The sequence below is a fragment of the Wolffia australiana genome, chromosome 7, assembly GCF_029677425.1.
Source record: "Wolffia australiana isolate 7733 chromosome 7, ASM2967742v1".
Taxonomy (NCBI): Eukaryota; Viridiplantae; Streptophyta; class Magnoliopsida; order Alismatales; family Araceae; genus Wolffia; species Wolffia australiana.
This window is the reverse complement of record NC_135841.1, coordinates 6,993,573-7,016,876: the sequence shown is the minus strand read 5'-3', so window position 1 is coordinate 7,016,876 and position 23,304 is coordinate 6,993,573. Positions and strand designations below refer to the sequence as shown.

Below are 23,304 nucleotides of genomic sequence, written 5' to 3'. Positions count from 1 at the left end.
GCACTAAACTCTACAACAACACCAAATTCATGGCAGCATGCCGAAAAAGATGATTATTGGAGGAGAACTATGGATGAAGAGGTGGAGGCATTGTTGAAGAATGATACATGGGAGATTGTTAGTGCTTTCTAGGGTAAAAAGTATGTGGGATGCAGATGGGTGTATACAGTGAAGTATGTGGGATGCAAATGGATCCATAGAGCGATACAAGGCGCGACTACTAGCCAAATGTTACACAGTCCTATGGAATACTGTCACACAGTCAAATCCTGAGCTAGGTCTCTTGCTCGAATTGGGTGTGTGCTGGCCTCAATGTTCAGGGCAAAACACTGAGCAGCCTTGATCTCTTGCAGCGGAAGCTTTTGCAATTGCTTAAGATTGCATAGAAGGGGTTAAAGGAGATGGTGGTGCTCAGAACCGTCAGGGAATAGGGTCATTGCATTAATATCATCAAAAGTACATCATCGTTACATGGGGGAAGACGAGGGGTGATACAAGGAACAAGACGAGGCGCCTTGCGCCGAGGTAATGTCGCCACACCGTCTCAGGGCCGCCGCTCTGCGAGCGCACGCCCGCTCTACCGCTACACAAGTGCATCGGGCCGGCGCCACGCGCCCGTGGGCCTACCGATCACACACGCCACCCCTGCCTTGACAATCACACACGCCACCGGCACCCGTGTCAACACTCTAGTGCGCAGTCTGCGCGAGGCCGCCGCATTCAACGCCCCCAAGCTGGGCGCTGCGCGCCCAGCACTACCCGCAGGAGCGCTACGCGCCTGCTGTGCCGTCTCAGTGCTCTCAGTGCGCCACATGCCTTAGACTCCTGGCGGGATGTCTCCCGGCCCCGCGCCCTGCACACGCAATGCGCGCACTGCCCGCGCGCCCGTTGCGCGCCACCCCGCACAACTCCGCGCGCTGCAATCGTGGCATGCCGCCCGGCCTGCGCGTCCCGCACCCGCGCGCAGCACTCGGCACTGGCGCGTAGCATTGGCGCCCGCGCGTGGCGCTTGGCGTTGGCGCGCGGCACTTGGCGCGCGCGCGCACACACTGATCAGCCCCTGCGCCCAGCTCGCGCGGACTGTACTTGATCCGTCCCACCTTGGGCGTGGACGGGCACGTGCACTGTTAGTGTGGACTTATTATTATTATCACTCTCTCTCTCCTACTTACTCTCCTAGGGTATAAATACCCTCCATGTAACCCTTTGGGTGCTTATGTCATTCTGTTAGTCTTCCTTCATCGATCATCCTTCTTCTCCTCTCCCTCAACCCTTCTAGGGTTTCACATGGTATCAGAGCCCTTGGGCATCTGATACTAGGGTTTGACATCGCCCTAGTTCCGGCAGAACTCTGGTGAACCAAGGATCTGTTCGATCCTGCAGGAAGGGGAAACCCTAACTGCAATTTTGATCGACTGCTGGTTCTCCGACGAAGCTTTCTGCCGACGACCGCCAGCCGCTGCACAACCAGTCCGCGGACCTGCTGCACGAACAGCCGGCCTGCACGCCAGCCAGCCTGCGGACCCGCCGCCCGCACAGCCAGCGCGCGGACCAGCCGCACGAGCAGCCAGCCCGCACGCCAGCCGTCGAGCAGCTAGCCCACGGACCAGCCGCCCGAGCCGCCAGCCCGCACGCCAGCCGCCGAGCAGCCAGCCTGCGGACCAGCCGCCCGCCAGACGGCCAGCGCGCGGACCAGCCGCGACGAGCAGCCAGCCCGCCACGCCAGCCACCGAGCAGCTAGCCCGCGGACCAGCGCCGCGCAGCCGCGCACGCTGCCCGGCCGCCGAGCAGCCAGCCCGCACGCCAGCTGCCAAGCAGCTAGCCTGCAGACCAGCCGCCGCGCCGCCAAAGACGCGGACCAGCCGCGACGAGCAGCCAGTCCGCACTCTGTCATGGCGACGCGACGACACTCCTCCGTCTCCGGCAACTCCACCACGGAGGGCGCGAGTACCCGCCAACGACTGATTTTTCGGACGTTGACTTTCAGCGGAGCGCTGTCTCACAAAGTGGTTCATCCACTTCCGATGGTCCCGAGTCGACACTCCTCCGCGGCCCGAACATCCTCTCTGGCGCCGTTTCATCAAAACAACTCTCAAGGCCCGCCAACTGTTTAAACACTGCATTGCCGCACGCCACGCCGACCCATCCGCGCCGCTGCCTGGGAAGCGAAGAGAACTTCATCATGGGCTGGCTGTACATTCACACCCTCGCTCCGAATTCCGTGACCGGTTCCGCATCGGACTACTGTGAAGGGCTTTGGGACCAGGCGCGCCTATTGTGGTCGTGATGGCGACAACTGGCGTCTCTTCAGCCTCGTTCAGCGCGCCAACAGCCTCCGTCAAGGACAATTGTCCATTTCGGACTACGCATTGGCCCACAAGAAGCTGTGGAAGAGGTCGACTATTACCTGCCGATCGACGACCGACCTGCGTGTCCTATCAAAACACACCGCCTCCGGCTCCTGGGATTCCTGAACGGCCTCAACAAGGAATACGATGACATTCGTCGTCGAGCACTCCACCGACGCGAAGGCCTCCGTCGATTGATGATCTCGTCAAGGAACTCCAGGAGGAGGAGAGCCACTTCACCTGCAGGGTTCCTCTGAGCCTTCTCTGATTCGACGGCTCTTCTCACTCAGCAGCCTACTTCCTCCTCCGCCTCTACTTCCGACCCACCGGCCTCTGCGGTGGTGTGCAACTACTGCAACAAGCCCGGCCACGGCAGTCGCTTTCTGCCGGGCGTCGCAAGCTAGATCAAGAGAAGAAGAAGGCAGCCGACTCAAGGCGATGGTCGCCGCCACTCGTCCGCTCCTGCCAGCAGTACCTCCCCGTCTCCCATGGATCAGCTTCAGGCCGACATGGCTCTTCTTCGGGAACAGCTGGCCGCTATGCAGTCCCAGTCCTCCGCTCACTTTGGTGGTTTCGGTGCGTTCTCCTCTCTGGTGTCTAATCAGTGGTACTGTGGTCATACGGCACTTCACTCACCTATCGCCTCGGATACAACCTGGGTACTTGATTCGGGGCTACCGACCACATGACCCCGTTCAATGACCGGTTTGTATCCCACGAGAGGCACAGTGGGCGTCGTACAGTTCTCACGGCCGGTGGCGGGCGTCTTCGCGTGGCTGGTCTCGGGGCAGTCTATGTAGATGGCCTTGGTGTCGTCCGCAACGTCCTTCATGTCCCCGACCTGCGAGCTATCCTCATGTCACCACAGCGTCTGGTTGATGATGTCTTCTGTTCGTTCCATCTCCATCCTGACGGCATGTTCCTTTCGACAAGGGGCGGACTACAGCCATTAGACGGAGAACGGGCTGCTGTTGGATGATGGGGTCGCTCGCGGTGCTTCTTGGTACCTCGTGGCCTCCGTCCGTTGATGAGCAGCGTCGTGCGACTTCACTTGGCCCACCAGCGCCGGGCCATCCTCCCTTTTCTACTTTGAAGCGACTCTTTCGCCGTTGTGTACTGGACTAGATCTTGACGGTGGTTTGCGAAGCTTGTCAGTTGGCCAAGCATCGCCGGTCTACGTTTTCTCCATCTACGTCCCACACCTCGACGCCGTTGTTTCGCGTTCATAGTGATGTTTGGGGACCGGCCCCGCAGGCGAGTCTGAAAGGCCATCGATATTTTCTGATCCTTGTTGACGAGGCTACCCGCTACACATGGACGTATCTGTTGGCTGCGAAGTCTGAAGTTTCGGCCTCGGTCCGGCATTTCTGCACCTTGGTCCAGACCCAGTTTGGACGCGGCATCCAGCGCTTCCGGTCGGACAACGCCCGCGACTTCATCAATGCCGATCTCACCTCCTTCTTTGCCGAACGGGGAATTCTTCACGAATCCTCGTGCGTGGCGACACCGGAGCAGAACGGCATGGCCGAACGTCGCATCGGCTATGTCACCTCGACGGCCAGAACTCTCTTGGTGAACTCTCACGTGCCATGGCCATATTGGGGCGACGCGGTGTTAACGGGTACCCAACTCGTCAACCGCATTCCCTCCGATGTCCTTGGGTTTCAGAGTCCCATCGATCGGCTGACCGTGGCATTTCCTGGTGTTCCTCTTCGGACCGGCCTCCTTCCTCGGGTCTTCGGCTGCACCGCCTATGTGCACGACACCTCCCCCACTCGCACGAAGCTCGACGCTCGTGCCCTCCGGTGCGTGTTCGTGGGTTATGCCTCCCTCCAGAAAGGCTACCGGTGTTATCATCCGCCGTCTCGCAGGTATTTCATCTCGGCAAACGTCACCTTTGCCGAACATGAGCCCTACTTCGGTGACACCTCTTCCCGCCTCCCGTTGGATGAGGTTCCTGTGGCTCCCCACTTGGAGCCCTTTCCGCTATGAGCCCACTGCCCCCTCACCATCCCCTCCTGTTCCACCTCCACTTGACCTACCTCTGGCTCCAGTGGCGTCGTCTCATGAGGGGTATTCGCAGCTCTCCTCCATTACCCCATTGCCCCTTCCGGCAGCCTTGCCACCTTCCTCCACCCCTTTGGCGGTTCTGCCACTACCGCCCGCATTGCCTCCACCCGTGTCTCCTCTTTTCCCGGTGTGTCGTCATCCACACCTCTCGGGAGACACCCTCCATCACTCCATCTGCGGCTTCTTCTCCTTCCCCTCCCGTGAGCTCGCTCTCTCCCGGAGAGGGTCCTCTTTCCCACGTATGCTTCCGCTCCTCCGTCGAACGAGTCCTCCCAGCCCTCCCGATGATGACGATCAGTTGGGTTGGCCTATCGCCTTCGAAAGGGGTCCGCGAGTGCACCCGCACTCGCGGTATCCCTTGTCCCACTACATCTCCTTCGACCGGCTGAGTACTCCTACCGGCTGTTTCTCACTCGCATCGAGTCGGATCCTATCCCACGCCGCCTAGCCGATGCTATTGCTTGTCCTCATTGGAAAGCGGCGATGGACGAGGAGATGCAGTCCTGCTCAAGAACCACACTTGGGATCTCGCCCCTCCCTCCGGCAAGAGGGCGGTGGATCGCAAGTGGATCCACACCAAGAAGCACCGTGCCGATGGCACCTCGAGCGCTACAAGTCGCGTCTTGTGGCCCGGGGTTCACTCAGTCTTATGGCGTGGACTACTTGACGCGTTTTCTCCGGTGGCGAAGATGGACACCGTCCGTCTCCTCTTGGCAGTGGCCGCTCATCTTCACCGGGTCATCCGGCAGTTCGACGTGAAGAACGCCTTCCTTCATGGCGACTTGACGGAAGAAGTGTACATGCAGCAGCCTCCGGGATATGCCCTCGGCCCTCCTGGCACCGTCGCCGACTGCGGAAGTCCTCTATGGACTGAAGCAGTCCCCGCGATGTGGTTCAGCCGCTTTTTCTGTGATGAAGGCCGAGGGCTACACCCAGAGCAACGGCGACGCTTCTCTCTTCTTCCGCCATACTCCCGCTGGTGTCTCCATCCTGGCGGTCTATGTTGACGACATTCTTATCACCGGCTCAGATTCTGCAGAGGCTGGTCGCCTTGGTGTTGCCTTGGCCAAGGAGTTCGAGATCAAGGCCCTTGGGCCTCTCCGCTACTTCCTCGGCCTTGAGGTGGCATACCCCACGGGCATTTTCGTGTCTCAGCAGAAATATGCCGTTGACTTGCTGGCCTGGCGGGCATGACGGAGTGTGCGCCATGAGTACTCCCATTGACCCCAACGTGAAGTTGGGCACGGGAGGACTCACCACCCGTGAATTCCTTCCCGCATCAGCAGCTGGCGGGGAAGCTCCTCTATCTGCCGCACACCCGACCCGACATCAGCTTCGCCGTCAACCTCCTCAGCCAGTTCATGCACTCACCACGCGAGATCCACCGCCAGGCAGCATATCGGGTACTTGCATACCTCAAAGGCTGCCCCGGCAAGGGGTTGTTATTTCCTTGCAGCACGGATCGGACAGTGAAGGTGTACACCGACGCTGACTTTGCTGGATCGATTGTGGATTATCGTTCCACTACCGGGTACTGCGTTTCTGTTTGGCAGTCTAGTCACGTGGAAGAGCAGCAAGCAGGACAAGGTGTCCCGCTCTAGTGCCGGTTTAGTACCGCGCACTCGCCGATGGGGCCTCTGAGGGCCAGTGGATTTACGGGATTCTCCATGACCTTCGTGTGGAGTATTCCGGCCCGATCCACTTCTACTGCGACAACAAGTCGGCGATTGCGTTGGCCAAGAACCCTGGCCAGCAGGGAAAGATCAAGCACATGGAGCGCAACCGCTACTTTTTCAAGGAGCGTATGGACGAAGGGATCTTCGACCTCGACTTTGTTGCTTCCGCCGATCAAGCCGCGGATGTCCTCACCAAGGGACTGTCCCGGCCTCTCCTTCAACGTGCAGTGTCCAAGCTCGGCATGGACGACATCCATACTTCGCTTGCGGGGGGGTGTTAGTGTGGACTTATTATTATTATCACTCTCTCTCTCCTACTTACTCTCCTAGGGTATAAATACCCTCCATGTAACCCTTTGGGTGCTTATGTCATTCTGTTAGTCTTCCTTCATTGATCATCCTTCTTCTCCTCTCCCTCAACCCTTCTAGGGTTTCACATGCACAGTCTGCCGTGAAGCACCACCGACAATGGCAATGGCCTGAAAGATCAGGTATTTGGGCATCGCTACCCATAATGACTCAGTCCTTTAATGTCATGAGCCGAATTACACAGACACGCCCTCCCAATAAGCACGCAGGCCTCTGGGCAGGGAATGCCGCCTAGTTAGGGGCCTAACAAACAGACTATGGAGAAATGTTTACAGCAGTTGCAAACCTCATTTCGGTGAAGCCACAAAGCTCATAGGATGGCAAAAAGTTTTTGCCATTCAGCTTCACTTCGGTATGGTCCTCCCCGGAGCGATGTCCAGAAGGACTCAACTGATCGGGTGACCACCCCAGGGACATCTTCTGCAGTCCACACCTCCCGTGCCAGGGAACAATGGAAAAAAAGATGGTCGCAGTCCTCAATTTCACCCATGCACAGGGCACACTCGGCTGATTCCCCCAGGAGCCAGCGTTGCCTTACACAGCGCGTAGTGAGTCGACGTCTCTGCAGAAGCCATCCAAATACCTTCACTGTCAGAGGAATCTTCCGCTTCCATACTAGACGTCACCCACCTTGGAGATTTGAGGCAGTCGGGGACTGAGACTGACATAGTCGTGTGTATGCCGTTCTTGCGGAAAAAATTGCTCCCCGCCATGCAACTCGGTCAGCCTCGTCCTCAATGGGCGTAAGCTTCCCCAAAGGGAGCCGCAGCTCGAGGAGGTCCCGCTGTCGTTGATCTGATAGCTGCCCTCGAAAGGTCGGCAACCATCCCCCGCGCCAGCACTCCCGAACTGTAGCACCCGGGTCCTGTGCTAGTGCGAACAGACGGGGGTATGTCTCCTTTAGCCTCCCTTGACCCGACCAATCATCGAGCCAGAATCGAAATGTCCTCCCATCGCCAATCTGGGGGGCGTAGTATTGCCGAGTCAGTTGAGTGACCTGTGCCACACCTCGCCAGAATGCAGACGGCCTGCGTTGGCGGCCACCAAGGTTATGCCAATCCAGGCTGGTGCCGTAAGCATCTCGAAGGATCTGAGGCGCTAGACTTTCCGATGGCTGGAGCAACCGGCATACCCATTTAGACAGGAGTGCCTGATTGGAGAGCTGCAGGTCTCGAATGCCGAGGCCTCCGGCTCTGGTAGGTCGGCATACTTCCTTCCAAGCCACCCACGCCGTTCCCCGGCAATCCCCTGGCTGGCTTCCTTTCCAGAAGAATCGCCGCATAAGGGACTCCATGCGGGTCTGAACAGCCCCCGGGACTCGGAATACTGACAAGTAGAAGGTTGGGATGGCCGAGAGCACCGCCTTGATGAGAACCAGCTGCCCCCCCTTGGACAACAGCCTTGACTTCCATCCTTCCAGGCGCCTCTCCATGTTATCAATAACTGGTTGCCAGTCTCGGGCCCGGATCTGCCCCCCAGAGAGCGGAAGCCCCAAATAGCGGATGGGGAGGGTCTCGATGGGGGTAACGAGGGTGGCGGCACACCTTCGCTCCATCTCCGGTGTCATGCCAAATCCTACAAACGACGATTAAAGCCGATTGAGACGAAGACCTGCAAAATCAGCAAATAAGTCAAGTAAAGTGGAGACGGTCTCCACCGCCTCAGCCGATCCCTCGATGAAGAATATCGTGTCGTCGGCGTACTGCAATAGCGGGATTCCCTGGGCCTGGCTAGGAGATTGGAATCCCCGGAGCAATCCCCTCCCACAAAGCTGCTGAGTGCATACGGCTAAGGCGTCCACAGCGAGGACGAATAGCACTGGCGCCAACAGGCATCCCTGTCGAACCCCACGTTGTGACTGGATCCAGCCCCCTTCGGGTCGCCCGTCAAGCAGAATGGAGAACGAGTGGGTTGTCACGCATTTTTTCACCCACCGGATCCACATCTCAGGAAAGTTTAGCCGACGCAGCACCGCCCACAAAAAACCCCAGTCCAAGGAATCATGCGCCTTAGCGAAATCCACCTTCCATAGGAATGCAGTGGTTCCTCGGCGCTTCCATGCCGCCACTATTTCCCCTGCCAGGACGGTGCTGTCCGTCATCATCCTGCCCGGAATGAAGGCGGACTGACAGGGGCTGACGAGTCCATCAATCACTTCCCGCAAGCGATTAGCCAGCGCTTTGGCCATGATGAGATAGATGGAGTTAGAGAGGGAGATGGGCCGAAAATCACCAATATCTTCCGCTCCTTGCTTTTTAGGCAATAACACGACGTGGGATCGGTTAAGCCGAGCCATGTTGGCCTCCCCCCTCCAGAGTTGTGCCATGGTTTGCATCAGATCCGGGCCAACAGTTGGCCAAAACTCTTTGTAGAAAAATACCGGAATGTCGTCGGGTCAGGGGCCCCCCTCGGCATTGAGGCCTCGTATAGCCGCCACAACTTCGACCTCTGTGAATGGGGTGGTCAGCCCTTGTTTTTGGGGCTCCGTCAGCGTGGCTGCGCCGCGGCCGGACCATCGCCATACATGCTTAGGTCCCTTCCGAGAGACGGCGAAGAAATGGCGTGCAAGAGCCTGGCCTATCTCTGTCGCCTATGCGTGTATCGTGCCCCCCACACGGACTCGGGCGATCCGGTTCCTCCTCCGCCGCCCACTGGTGCACATGTGGAAGAATCTAGTGTTAGCATCCCCTCTTTTAGCCAAAGTTGCCTCGAGCGTTGCCGCCAATCCATTTCCCGCTTGTAGTCCTCTTCCATCACTATGGATTTGTTCCGGCGCCGTTCCTGCATCTCCTCCCCCATGAGGGGCCTGCTATCTTCGATGGCATCCCACTGCTTTATCTGTACCAAGGATGCATCTCTACGGCGGCTCCGTTCCACTCTCCTCTGCCTCTTAGTCAACTTTAGAAACGAGCGGAGATCGCGCAGCTTGGCAGAGAGATCCCGAGCTACAACTGAGGGGTGCGGCCATGCCTCCCACCAACCCTGGACTTCGCTCCGGAACCTGTCTTCTCGTAGCATTGATCTATCGAGCTTGAAATACGTGGATTGCCGACCATCCGCCCTTGGCCGCCACACAATAGGCGAATGATCGGACAACGGTCGTGGCAACGCCACAACTTCGGCCGACGGGTAGGTCTCCATGAGTTCTGTCGAGCAGAGGAATCTGTCCAGCCTCGATAGAGAGTGTGGTTGGGCCGAGCTGCGCCACGTATATGTGCAACCTGACGGGCCCATTTCCTGGAGCCCTTCGGTGGAGATGAAGTCCAAGAGCTGTTGTGACCCATAGTTGCGCCCCCCCCCCCCCCGCCATTCAGCTGATCTCCAGCTTCTAAGGTGACATTGAAGTCCCCCCCGAAGAGCAGGGGTAGCCCCCGGAATCGCCCCGCCACCGACTCCAGGTCCTCCCATAGCTCTGCTCGGTTGGGTGGAGACGCCAGACCGTACACCAATATGATCACCCATTGCCATCCGTCCGTGCGGCGTGTCAATTTTACAGCCACTAGATGTCGCCCGCACCACCGATCAGCTTCTTCGTAATGGTCCTCTGACCATGCCACCATCACACCTCCGGCTCGGCCCGTGGCCTGGAGAGCCGCGAAGCCCTGGAGATGTCCTTGCCCCACGGAATTCCAAGTGTGCGCATCACACGTTTCCAGCATGGTTTCCTGAAGGCAGACTGCTGTAGTTCCCCATTCCCGGAGATACTGGCCGATGATCCTTCGCCTTTGAGCATCCCGGAGCCCACGAACATTCCACGAGACGCACTTCATAGAGAAACCGGTCGGACCTCGTCGACCTGGGGCACCAGTTGTACCCCTGCCTCCTTAGCGATCTTTTCCGTTCCTGGAGTTATTGCAGACGGGACCGTGGTCCCGTTGATCTCTTCCAGGTAAGTGGTGACTTCCTGTCGTGACATGATTGTGTGCGGCTTCCTGTTGCTGCCCTTTCGCTTGTAGAAGCGATGCTGCGCCTCTAGCATTCGCTTTGCGCGCCCCACGTTCACCGCTCGGATGACCCTGTTGCCGTGGTCCTGACCGTCCCCGTAGAGGCATTCATCTGCATCGGTCGAGCCTGCTGGCTGGATCGACGCGGGGCTCTGATCGCTGTCCATCACCGGGGGCTGAGCATGGTCCGAATCCCCGGGAGCAAGGACTGAGCTTGGCCCCGGCGAAGGTGCCGGCGGCAGCACTTGTGGGGGAGCCGTCATCGTGCCCCCCTCCAATATTACTGTCCCCCTGGCGACGATGGGGATCTGTCTCCGTGGTGGGGGAGGCCGACAGACCCGTGACGGCTGATGGAGCGGGAGTCACCCGCACCGCGTCCATGCTATACTGCTGCATCACTTGGACGGGCGGCGACTGGTCCATCGCTAGTGGCGACGATTCCGTCCGGGGTGTATGGACTGCAGCCGCTAGAAGCGAGGTCGCTGTTGTCGAGGTGTTATGGGGCGCCGCCGTCTTGCTCTGATGAGTTGCCGCAGGGGTGGGATTGCTCCCTTCCCCATTGGAGATGGAACTGTCCGCCTCCAGCGACTGGCCCACGGGGCCACAGTCTTGGGCTGCTTGAGTTAGATGAGGCTGGTGACTGGGGCTTGACTGTGGCGGCGGAGGGGGAGGGGGTACTACAATCTGAGCCAGGAAGGCGGTCTCATCTCCTTCAATGGCGACTGCCGGCGGGATGACCGCCCCCGCGGGGACTGCAATCTCTACCGCAACGCTGTTCGGGTCGCCTGACTTGAGGCCGGTGGAGATGATCCGTCGTAGGGAGCCAATAGGCCGTGTAATCTTCTCTAAGTGCACCCATGCCCGGCGTCCGAAGGGGATCCCCCGAAGTTCAAGAAGCACGGTATGTTGGCTGGGTTTGTTCGCCCCATCAGCAGGAGTCGGCTTGCGCCAGAGAATTCGGCCGCCTCCGTTGACTTCCTCTTCCCGTCCCCGTAATGCCTGGAAGCTGGCCCTCGTCAGATTGCGCAGGAAGAAATCACCTGAGGATAGTTGATGAAGATCAGCGCTCTCCGTGTCTGGCCATTGGGACTGAAGGTGTTGCAGCACTTTTTCCTCCTTTGGCCGGCCACTAAGCGCCACCCCGACCAGACAGAATATAGGCAGGTCTGGTGGGGGCCATATCGAGGCAGGCGCTCGGTGGGGTATCCGTGCGTGCGGGCAGGCAGCCTGGCGGTGCCCCGAACGGAGGCATAGGCGGCAGACAACCGGTTCCCGGCACTCCCGGATCATATGATCCCGTGAGAAGCACTGAAAACATCGCTGTTCGCCCACTCTGTTGACGGCCCGGAGATCGACCCGCGGGTGGCGACGTCGACGGCGTTGTACTCTAGTCCATCCCGCTTCCTCGTCCTCATCGCCCACGATGTCCAGGGCTGCACTAGCTGCTTCTGCACAGGCTGTGATGACACCGCCTGTGCCGGTGCGGCGGTTGAAACCGAAACTACCCCGGTGCGCTCGGCTGGGGCGGAGGGCGGTGTAGGCCGGCATTGCGGACGTGTACGCGAAGGGCTGCGTGCAAGTGCTAGAGGACTGTATCGCCTTGGCCGGGTCAGGTGGGGTCTCCTTGGTGGCCGTTGGGCTTGTCGCCGCCCTGGCCTTGCCTGATCAGGTGCCACAGTCGTCAGGGGGGATGGCCGTTTCCGCGACGGGTGTCGCCGCGGCGAAGCTGAGTATTGTGCCTGTCTACGCGTCGGGCTGTTCCGGCCACGACACGGGCAGGGACTGTGCCTGCGATGCCGCGGTCCCTGGGCGAGAGGACTATGCTCGGTCGGCTCCTGTCTCGCCCCGGCCCGCGGCACGTGGACCGCTGTGGACACCGTGGCCCATGCCGGGTGGCGTGGGTGCTCGAGGACCGCCCCACGACCGATTCTCGTGCGGGCGACATCACGCGGTCGGGGACGCCGGCGACGTCGCCGTCGCCTTCGGCCATAGGATGAGGAGTGGGGCTCGGCGGGGGATTCCGCTGTCGCCGGAGTAGGGACGGGGAGGTTGGGGATCCGCCTGAGTAATGCGTCCTGTGCGGCGGCGGGGATCGCCGCCGCACGCTTGCTCCCTTTCCCCCTTCCCGCGGGGATCACCGCAGCGGGGGTCGCCGTCGCAGTCATCGCCGCGGGTTTTTCCATCGCAAGCATCGCCGCGGGAGGTTTCTCCGTCGCCCACGGAGGGTTTTTCCGTCGCCCGCGGGGGCTCCTTCCGTCACCGCGGCGGGGATCGCCGTCGCAGGCCTTTTTCCCTCCGTCGCGGGTATTCTTCTGTCCCGACCGCCGTCGCAGGCCGCGGCGGGGATCGCCGTCACCGCGGGGGATCGCAGGGGGCAACAGCAGGATTCTCTCTGTGAAACATCAATAAGACATTTTCAAATTTTTTAAGGAAATCTTGAAAAACCTATTTTGATACAAAAAATATTTTTTCCATTAATATAAAAGTTGAATCTCCCACAAAAGTGGAATTTCTATAATAATAATCGTCCTTTGATTATATATGTATAATTATTCTTCTGATAATGTCTTCCTATAAAATCTGGCATCAAAACGAAGAAAAGTGAGAAACTGTTATCCTTTCCAGAAAATCATGTCAGTAAGAAATTTAAAATCATCAAGCCGTTTATCACTAAAAATAAAAAATTGAGATGCATCAGGTTAATACAAAGATTAAATAAAATACAAAATAGTGAAGCCTACCTTTTTGCCAACCTCAAGAGAGCCTATTTCGTTATCCCACAGAACTGACTTGGCACCATTTATTGTTGCCATTCGTAAAATAGTTTCAGAGGGCATAGCTGTAGGATCAGTCTCTCCCTTGCTGAAAGCAACCCTTCCTTTGTTGATCAGTGAAGCCAAATACATCTCATCAACTGTAAAAACGGAGCACCAATCATGATCTTACTAGAAATATATTTCTAAAAAAATAATAATAAAAGAGAATAAGAGTATACAAGACTAATGAAACTCCCTAGAAAGAGAAGTTAGATAATGGGCACAGAATATCACAAGAATCAGAAACCATTCTAAAATTTGTGGAAAATCACATTCCAGAATGTAGATTGAACTGATTTCTTAATGAAGGAGACGCAGGGAATTGAGCAAGAAGTAGAAAAAAAACCACAAAAAGACATCAAGTTTCATATGCGATGACAATACACTTAAATAGCCGTTCTATAACCACTAGTTAACGGCTAGTTAAAACTAGCTGTTACTTACGTGATAATGGGTTACCCGATGTGGGTAAGAAACCCGATCGGGTAATGGGCTTAGTAACCCAATACAAAAAATAAGATTTTTTACATTTTTTACATTTTAAGAATTTCCTCCAGACATACAGAGAGGACATGACGGAGAGCATGCCTTGTGTTCTTACAATGGCCTAAAAACATACAATTATTTAATTCTTTTGATTCAAGATCAATCCACGGTTAGAGATGCTGAGCTTGAGAGAGATGAGAGAGAGATGTTCCCGGGGTAAGAGAGAAGAGTGGAAATGGGAGGGGATGACAAAGTATTGCCAACGGAAAGGTTTCTTCTCTTCAAGAGGATAACGTGAAGCCTGAAAAGCAAAAATCTGCATGTAGAAATGCATTTTTGCATCTTATTCTGTCAACTTCCAACTCTGAGGTACTGCCGCAGAGATAAGAATGCAAATAGTATTCATAGTGTCAACTGGGGCAAATGTTTGTGTGTAGTCACCATCCTACTATTTGGTGTACCCTTGGGCAACCAGTCCTGCTTTTTAGCATTCAAGTTGTCCATCAGCTATATACTTGATGTTGTAGTGCCAGTTTCAGTCAATAGCACAGTTGTGCGAGGGCAACAATGCCATTTCCCAAGTTTGATTTAGAATGAATAGCTTCCATATCGGCATCCATAGAGGCTCTCCATTGAGAGCGCGATAAAACATCACGGATGTATTTGGGAATAATTTTGAAGAAAGATAAGGGAGATAACACAAAATCGGTGAACCTCCTAATGTGATAAATAAAAACTAATATTAGATACATATAAAGCAGCAATCCTCCAAACCATGCAGAGGCAAAAATCACCACTACTAGTACAACCGCATCCATTGATGATTTCCAGCCATTGAAGATGACCTCAATCCTATGCAACCATACGTCCAGAGCACCACAAAGGGTTGATCATGCCCCTCTTGCAGTCTGAGTGCACAACCCTATGTAGAATTCCAAAATGCTTTCTCTAAGGCGACATCCAATCCTGTGGTCGGCTGGTGGGTCCACACTGCTCGAGCAGACGAGCATTTGAAGAAGAGATGGGCGCAGTCTTCTTCACCTCTTGCGCATGTAGTACAATCCATTTACTTCCAAATGAGCTTCGTCATTAGACTTCGTCGATGTAGCAGCCAACAAAATAACCGCACCTTAAGAGGAACCTTTTGTCTCCATATGGTGTGGCATGCGCAGAGGATCCTCAGTGCTTCGACTATGTGTCTGCGGCTGAGACTTGCGTAAGCATCCTGAACAGAGAAGGATGCGCCTATCCACTTCCATTTGTCTTGTGTCCCTCCTTGGAGGTGAATGGATTAGGTTCTGCTCCGTCATTAAATATTCCACCACTCTTTGGTTAGACAGGGTGTTGACCAAGCATGGATTCCGCGTACCATTTCAACACTCAAAGACCATGGCATGAGGAGTTCATGTGGGAGCAAAAAGACATGGGAATTCTGAGTTTAGAGTGTCTAGTGCCGATCATGTGTCTAGCCAAAATCTGAATGATGTACTGTCCCCAACTTGCCTTGGAAGAATTCTCAGACTTGAGGAAACACCAGCCTGAACCCTCGCCAAAATGCAAAGGACGCACAGACTGGAGTTGCTTGACTCTCCCATTCCAAGCAAACTACATAGATTCAAGAAGTCGAAGGCCCGTCAGCGTGGGGGAGGGGCTGGAGAGCAGGAGAAGCCTGCGTCCAGATATCGGGTCGAGAGATCCTGGTTTGCTGTCCTTACATTTCTTCAATTGTATCAGACGATTCCCACCTTGGGTGGAACACATTCAGTTCTATTGGTTTTCTTGATTCGATATTTCCACATTCGGTTATCTTGGAACGAATAGCATTTATCGGAATTGATTTTGCCAGCGGATCTTATCAACTGGAATCAGAGCATTTTGGATCCTGCGACATTTTGGATATTCCTCTAATACCAGATTCTTGCGACATTGTGGATCGAATAAATTCAAGAATTCTAGTAAATAAATTCTAGTAAATAATTTCGGTACAGTATATCCAATAAAATGACAGTATCGTATTCATATTTCACATCACTCAACATCTTATACCAAGAGTTCATACAAACAATTATTCCGGGAGTTCATTCAAGAGAATTACTACTTGATTCTGGTATCTTGATAGCATCATAATGGAAGGGTTGATGGACAAAGGAAAGGGGTTGTTACCGGAACAACCTGAGATGGCTGATATTCTTTCTAATATTCTGATTCAATTGCAGTAAATGAATACAAAATTAGAAAGTACAACTCAGGCCCCAAATAGACAAGCAGAAGAACCCAGGTGAAGGTGTGCACGAGTGCCAGTTAACCAAGAAACACATAGAAGGAAAGGTAGAATTTCGAAAAGGAGATCTGCCTTATTTTAATGGAGCTAATGCTCAAGGATGGTTGAATTGTGTAGAAAGATTTTTTAAGGTACACCATATTTCCGATTCTGAGAAACTTCATTGAGTATCTGTGCATATGGAAGGTCCTGCTCAGGGCTGGTTCATACACAGAAGAAAATTTTGGATTTGATCACTGGCTAGTATTTCGGCAATACTTTGAAAAAAGGTACAAACTTTCCACTAAATCACTTTGTGAAAGAATCATGAATCTACAACAGAAGGGTTCAGTATCAGATTATCGGTCAGAGTTTGAAGACCTAGCTGCATTCCTATCACATTTACCTACAGATGTGCATGAGAGAGCATATCTCAGGGGCCTACAACCAGACATTATCTCAGGAACCATATGGTATACAAGAAATAATGGATTTTTCATTAGAAGCTGAGAGGAGTCTACAGGTACTGGATAATAGAACTATAAGAAAGACGAGCACAGGGAGCAATTCTAATCCAAACAACAAGTATCGTCAGGGCACCCTTATACTCAATCTGGCAAATATCAGAATAACGTGCAGGTTTCACGCCCATCTGCTCCAATCATAACAGTCGACCGAGCAAACAAGCGAGGAAAGAAGAAATTTACTCGATTATCCACAGAAGAATTTCTTCAGAGAAAAGAGAAAGGTTTGTGTTACAATTGTAACAAAGTATATGCACCAGGCCACAAATGTCAGAAGAAGGTAAACATCTATATGCGGCAAGAGGAAGAGGAAGAAGACGTTCAACCTATTCCTGAAGAAGACCTCATGCAATTAGATGAAGATCAAGCACATAATGGAATCCTTATGGCAGTTCAACCACCATCTAATTTTTTTCCTTATAACACACATGGTGCTTTGAAACTATGGGGATTTCTGAGAGGCCGGAAGGTGAAAATACTGATTGATGGGGGGGCCTACTTACAACTGCATTAACAACAATTTAATTGCTCAGTTGAATATTCCAGTACATCCTTATCATACTCTTCAGATAGTATTAGCTGATGGATCATTCAGACAGACTACTGGACTTTGCACTAATCTACCTCTGTAATTCCAAGGAATTTCCGTTCAACAGAATATGATCCCATTTGAATTGGGAAAGTTAGATATCATCCTCAGCATCACTTGGCTCAGATCCTTGGGTTGGTTTCACTCTAACTATGATCATCTTATGTTGAAAATCTTATGGCAGGGGCAAATTGTTACTATCAAAGCAGACCCAGAATTAAACAGAAAACTGCACTCTTCCTTTGAAGATGAAAGAGCTAATGAAGATTGGATAAATTCTATACGACATGTTCATTGGATAAATCAACAACACCTCATTGCCACAGCCAAGGTAAAATCTCTAGATCCTGCTTCATACTTGTATGAGTTAAAGTCCAAATTCGCATCAGTATTTCAAAAACCAAAAGAGTTACCACCTTCTAGAGATTGCGATCATAAAATCCATCTTATACTGGGATCCACACCAATCAACATGAGGCCTTACCGATATTCTTACCTGCACAAAAATGTTCTTGAAGCTTTGACACAAGAGTTGCTAGATACGAATATTATGAAACCATCAAATAGTTGTTTCTCAAACCCAGCCTTATTGGTTAAAAAGAAAGGAGGAGGATATAGATTGTGCATGAATTTGGAAGAGCTACAAGGAATGTCTATTTTTTCGAAATTGGATCTCAGATCTGGCTATTATCAAGTTAGAATAAATCCTTCAGACATCCACAAAACTGCTTTCAAGACACACCAGGGTCATTTTGAATTCAATGTCATGCCTTTCGGACTTTCTAATACTCCAGCTACATTTCAATCTCTCATGAACAACATATTTAAAAGATATCTCAGGAAGTTTGTACTTGTGTTCTTTGACGATATTCTAGTTTACAGCAGAGATACAAATCAGCATGAAGAACACTTGGCCATGGTATTTGAAGTTTTGTCTCAAAATAGTTTACACATCAAACCAGAAAAATGTCACTTTGGAAAAAAATATGTGGAGTACTTGGGACACGGTATATCAATAGCAGGGGTATCCACTGATCCTTCAAAGATAGAAGCTATTTCGCAGTGGAAGTCCCCTACAACCACAAAACAATTGAGAGGGTTCCTGGGTTTAAATGGTTATCACAGAAGGTTTGTACATAAATATGCTGAGCTTGCTCAACCACTTACTATGTTATTAAAAAAAAATTCTTTTAGATGGTCAGATGAGGCTGAAACGGCTTTCAAGAAGCTAAAAGCAGCATTGTCATCAGCTCCAGTCTTACAATAGCTTGATTTTTCTCAACCATTCTCTTTAGAAACTGACGCATCAGGACACGTTGTGGGAGCAGTCTTACTGCAAAAATCGCATCCAATTGCATATTTCAGCAAAGTTTTATCTCCAAGGACCAGATCTAAATCTGCATATGAAAGGGAGTTGATAGCGGTCGTGTGGGCTATCCAGAAATGGAAGCACTACCTTATGTTTCAGAAGTTCTCTATATATACCGATCAATTCAGTCTGAGATTTTTATCGGAACAAAAAGAAGTTCCCTTACACTACCATAAGTGGTTATCTAAACTGCTCGGTTTTAATTTTGATATTCACTATAAGACAGGAAAGAAAAATATAGTAGCTGATGCTCTCTCTAGATCTATAACCAAAGAGGGAGTATGTTGCTCACTTACAGTCACACACTGGCTAGACAAACCCACAATCAATCGAGAAATTCTTCAAGATCCCAGGCTTTCTAGAATCAAGAACACACTATGGCAAGATGCAGAAGCAGTTCCAAATTATTCTATTTGCCAAGGAATTCTTTGCTACAAACATCGTATTTTGCTTACTGAGAATTCATCTTTAATACCATTGTTCTTAAGAGAATTTCATGATTCCAAGATAGGACGACACGGTGGATTCAGGAGAACTATTAAAAGAATATCTCAACAAGCCTTCTGGAAGGGAATGAGGAAAGTGACCAAGACATATGTCAGTCAGTGTCACATATGCCAACAACACAAAGCATCAACATTATCTCCAGCCGGCTTATTACAACCACTCCCAATTCCTTCACAAATATGGGAAGATATCTCTATGGATTTTGTACAAGGCCTACCAACATCAAATTGGTTTGATTCTATAATGGTAATTGTTGACAGACTAAGAAAATATGCACATTATTTAGCAGTCAAGCACCCATTTTCAGCGAATTCGATTGCAGCATTGTTTACTAAAGAGATTGTTAAACTGCATGGGATTCCTTTCAATCATTTCCGACAGAGGAAGCTTATTCACCAGAAATTTCTGGAAGGAGGTTCACAAACTAAAGGGTACGGTGTTAAAATTCAGCTCTTCTTACTACCCAGAAACATATGGACAGAAGGAAGTCACTAACAGAGGATTGGAATGTTATTTGTGATGTTTTTCCTCAGATAATCCCTAAAAATGGAGCCAGTGGCTTCATTGGGCAGAATATAACTATAACACTTCTTTCCATACGTCCATAGGAACATCCCCATTCAAAGTGGTATATGGAAGAGATCCCCCCTCTTTGCTCAGGTATGGATCTCCAGCTTCCCCTTTTAACTCCATTGATCTGCTATTAAAAGAAAGAGATTTGATGCTCACAAACCTCAAAACACATTTGTCTAAATCCCAGTCCAGAATGAAAGCTCAAGCCGATGAACATAGAAGAGATGAATCTTTCAAGGAAAACGAACTGGTTTATTTGAAAATTCAACCCTACAGGATGAAGAGTTTAGCAAGAAGGGCTTTTGAAAAGTTAGGCCCAAAATATTTTGGTCCATACAAAATTCTAGAAAGAATCGGCCAAGTTGCATATCGCCTAGATCTACCAGCATCATCAACCTTGCATCCTGTATTTCATGCATCATTACTAAAACGAGCCTTGGGAGTTTCACATATTGCACAATCTCTTCCTCCGTTTCTAACTCCAGAGTTGGAATAGCAGGTTTTCCCAGAGAGCATTCTTCAAACTCGGCAAACTTCAAAGGGGTTAGAAGTGCTAGCAAAATGGTCAAATTTACCTGCATGCGAGGCAACATGGGAGGATGCGCAACTACTTCACAAATCATTTCCTCAATTTAAGCTTGAGGACAAGCTTAAAGTCCAAGCAGGGAGCATTGATAAGTTCTTTCCAAGAACTTATAAAAGAAGGAGCAATCGCTCCAGTCATGCCACGTCAGCTCAACGATTTAAACGGGGTCAACCCCCTTATAAATAAAAACGGAAGCCACCATAAGGAAATAGCAAGATTCAAGAATTCGAAGGCCCGTCAGCGCGCGGGAGGGGCTGGAGGGCAGGAGAAGCCTGCGTCCAGATATCGGGTTGAGAGATCCTGGTTTGCTGTCATTACATTTCTTCAACTGTATCAGACGATTCCCACCTCGGGTGGAACACATTCAGTTCTATTGGTTTTCTTGATTTGACATTTCCACATTCGGTTATCTTGGAACGAATAGCATTTATCAGAATTGATTTTGCTAGCGGATCTTATCAGCAGGTAGACAGCGCCAACAGATATTTCTGACAGCCAGTTATCAGAGAGAATAGGAGCAATATGGGACCAAGGGGTGAGTCCTATTAATCATGTAATTAGTTGGAGACAATAATTGGAGTGCTTCCCATTTATGAAAGTATATTCTCCAGAGATGAATCTTGTCGTCCTTCTGTATCTATCAGCTCACCATGGCAATATTTTGCAAGGGTACCAAGAAAGACGAGGGGGAAATAAAGGTGGTCCTTTTTATAGAGTAAATACGATCTATATATAGATGTAAGGCTGTCTAACCTGTAGATTTCTGGGATAACAGAAGCTTCTCAACTGCCAACAATGAGGTCAATAATGATCGGATTAATGCATTGCTATGTCTGGGAGAGGACCCCACGGCCCGATCCAGAACCGCAGGCCCAGCCAGTTTTGGCTTTCCGCTTAAGCCCTCCTTCCTTGGAGGAAGGGCAGGAAGAAGATCACTGTGAGTTTCCTTGTTACCCCCTCTGTTTAGTTCCAGTCATGACTCTCCCTCTCTGTGGTTGGAGGTCATCAATCTATTTACATGATAAAAGTTCTCTTACACAGAGCCACATGGCCATACATGATCCGGTGGGGTATATAGTATAACCTCAAAAACACTTTACCCTCATCGATAATACATTTTTTTATCTGTATACTGTTATAAATTGGACACCTTATTCTATTTCCCAGGGCTTGCATCTACAAATAAAAGGTAGATGCAACATTGTCTTCTTATTGGGTTTGGTTTCTTCCTTGCGTTTCTTGATTCTCAGTGTGGCTGGTTTCTCCTGCCGCGCTTCCATTTCCTATCATTGTCTCCCTTTCATGTCTATCTTCCTCATGCAATGAAGCGTAATAGGGATCGGGGATTCGAACTGATTGTTTGAACGTTCAATCGGATCAGTCAATTGAACAATCGAATCCGAACCTCAATCAGTCCACTTAAAATTCAATCACAACCCAATCTTCGCACCAGGTTCAGATCGGTGTGTTCGAACTGACCCAACATACGGATCGAATAATCAAATTCAATTCAAAACGAATGTTCGAATCCGAAACATTGAGATTTTTATGGGGTATGGAGCGACTGGGGGGGTTCCAGGACATCTGTTACGGTCCTGCCTCGGACCTACCAGAGGAACAAACGTCGTCAGTCAACCTGCTCACCTTCGGTCAACGCAGTTGCCTATAAATAAAGGCCCAATGAGAAATAAAGGCATTCTTGAATTTTCAGTTACAAAGTTGTGAGCCTGGAGAGCAGGAGTCACTCGTACCAGAGGGAGGAGATCGACGTCGCCTGTCTCCTAGTTCTTCCATTTCTCTTCTTCTCTTTTCTTGTTCCTGGAACAGTTTCTTCAATCGACAATCTTCTGGAATTTCTATTGTGGACGGGAACTCTCAAGATTCCCTTTCTTGAATCCGTGCTATCAATTTGCTCTTCAGAACGATCTAGGAAGGGGCATAACATTGGTATCAGAGTTAACTGTTAACTGGTGACCAGAGAGAGGTTGAGAGGGATAGAGGAGAAGCTCCAGCCCTAGGCAGCGCCTGAGAGAGAGGAAGGGTTTGCAAAAGAACACTTACTTCATTTTAGGGTTTCGACCCCTTTAAAGAAAGGTTACATGTGCGACTGAGGGTCACACGTGTGACCACTTAAAGAGGTGTCACACGTGTGACACTTAAAAGAAAAGTAAAGGAATAAAAATAAAGAGAAAGATAAAAAAACCCCATGTGGGCCACTTATAGCATGTGGCCCACTCACAGATGGAAATAACTGGAATATTAGGGGCCATAATCCAACACCCCCCCCGAAGCTAGGTGTGGATATCAGCCATGCCTAGCTTGGAGACCAATAGCTGGAACCTTGGACCGGGCAAGGGCTTGGTGAAGATGTCGGCTTTCTGTTCAGCAGATGGAACATAGGTTGGCAAAATGATTCCACGATCAATGTTCTCAGAGAGATAGTGCCGATTCAAGGCCATATGCTTCGTCCTGTCGTGCTGAATTGGATTTCTTGCTATTGCCAAGGCTGACTGGTTGTCACAGTATAGCCTGATGCCAAGATTATCATACATTCCAAGGTCTTCTAGTAGGTGCTTTAGCCAACGGCACTCTGAGACACCGCGCTTAAGAGCTCGGAGTTCAGCTTCTGCACTTGAAAGAGATACTTCCTTCTGTTTCTTGCTCCTCCAAGTGACCAAACTGCCACCTAAGAAGGTGCAGTAGCCCGACGTAGAACGACTGTCGACCATAGACCCTGCCCAATCAGAATCAGTATATGCTTCCAATGATAAACCCCCTTCTCGTGTGAAGAGAAGTCCCTGTCCAATGGTGAATTTCAAATAGGCCAAAATTCTGTAAACTGCTCGTAAGTGAACCTCATGAGGCTCGCTCATAAACTGACTTAAAAGACTGACGGCATAGGAAATGTCTGGTCTTGTGTGATTGAGATAGATTAGTTTTCCAATCAACCTCTGATAAGAAGTTCTGTCCACGGGAGCTCCATCATCTCCTTTGCCAATTTTCACATTCACGTCCAGTGGTGTCGAGGCAGGTTTGCACCCCCATTGTCCAGTTTCCTGGAGTAAATCCAAGGTATACTTATGCTGACTGAGAGAGATTCCATCTTGGAATGGGCCACCTCAATACCAAGGAAGTATTTAATCTGACCAAGTTGCTTCATCTCGAATTGTCTGGACAATGCTGTGGT

General features: G+C 51.1%; 1 protein-coding gene across 1 annotated transcript in view; it reads right to left on the bottom strand.

Annotated features, from left to right (window-relative positions):
• The window catches only part of LOC144705848 (uncharacterized), a 70,853-nt gene that overhangs the window by 3,947 nt on the left and 43,602 nt on the right, over positions 1-23,304 (bottom strand). The window contains exon 7 of the mRNA XM_078578685.1: positions 13,149-13,321. Within this exon, the coding sequence (XP_078434811.1) occupies positions 13,149-13,321 (173 nt within the window). The remainder of the gene's footprint in view (positions 1-13,148; positions 13,322-23,304) is intronic.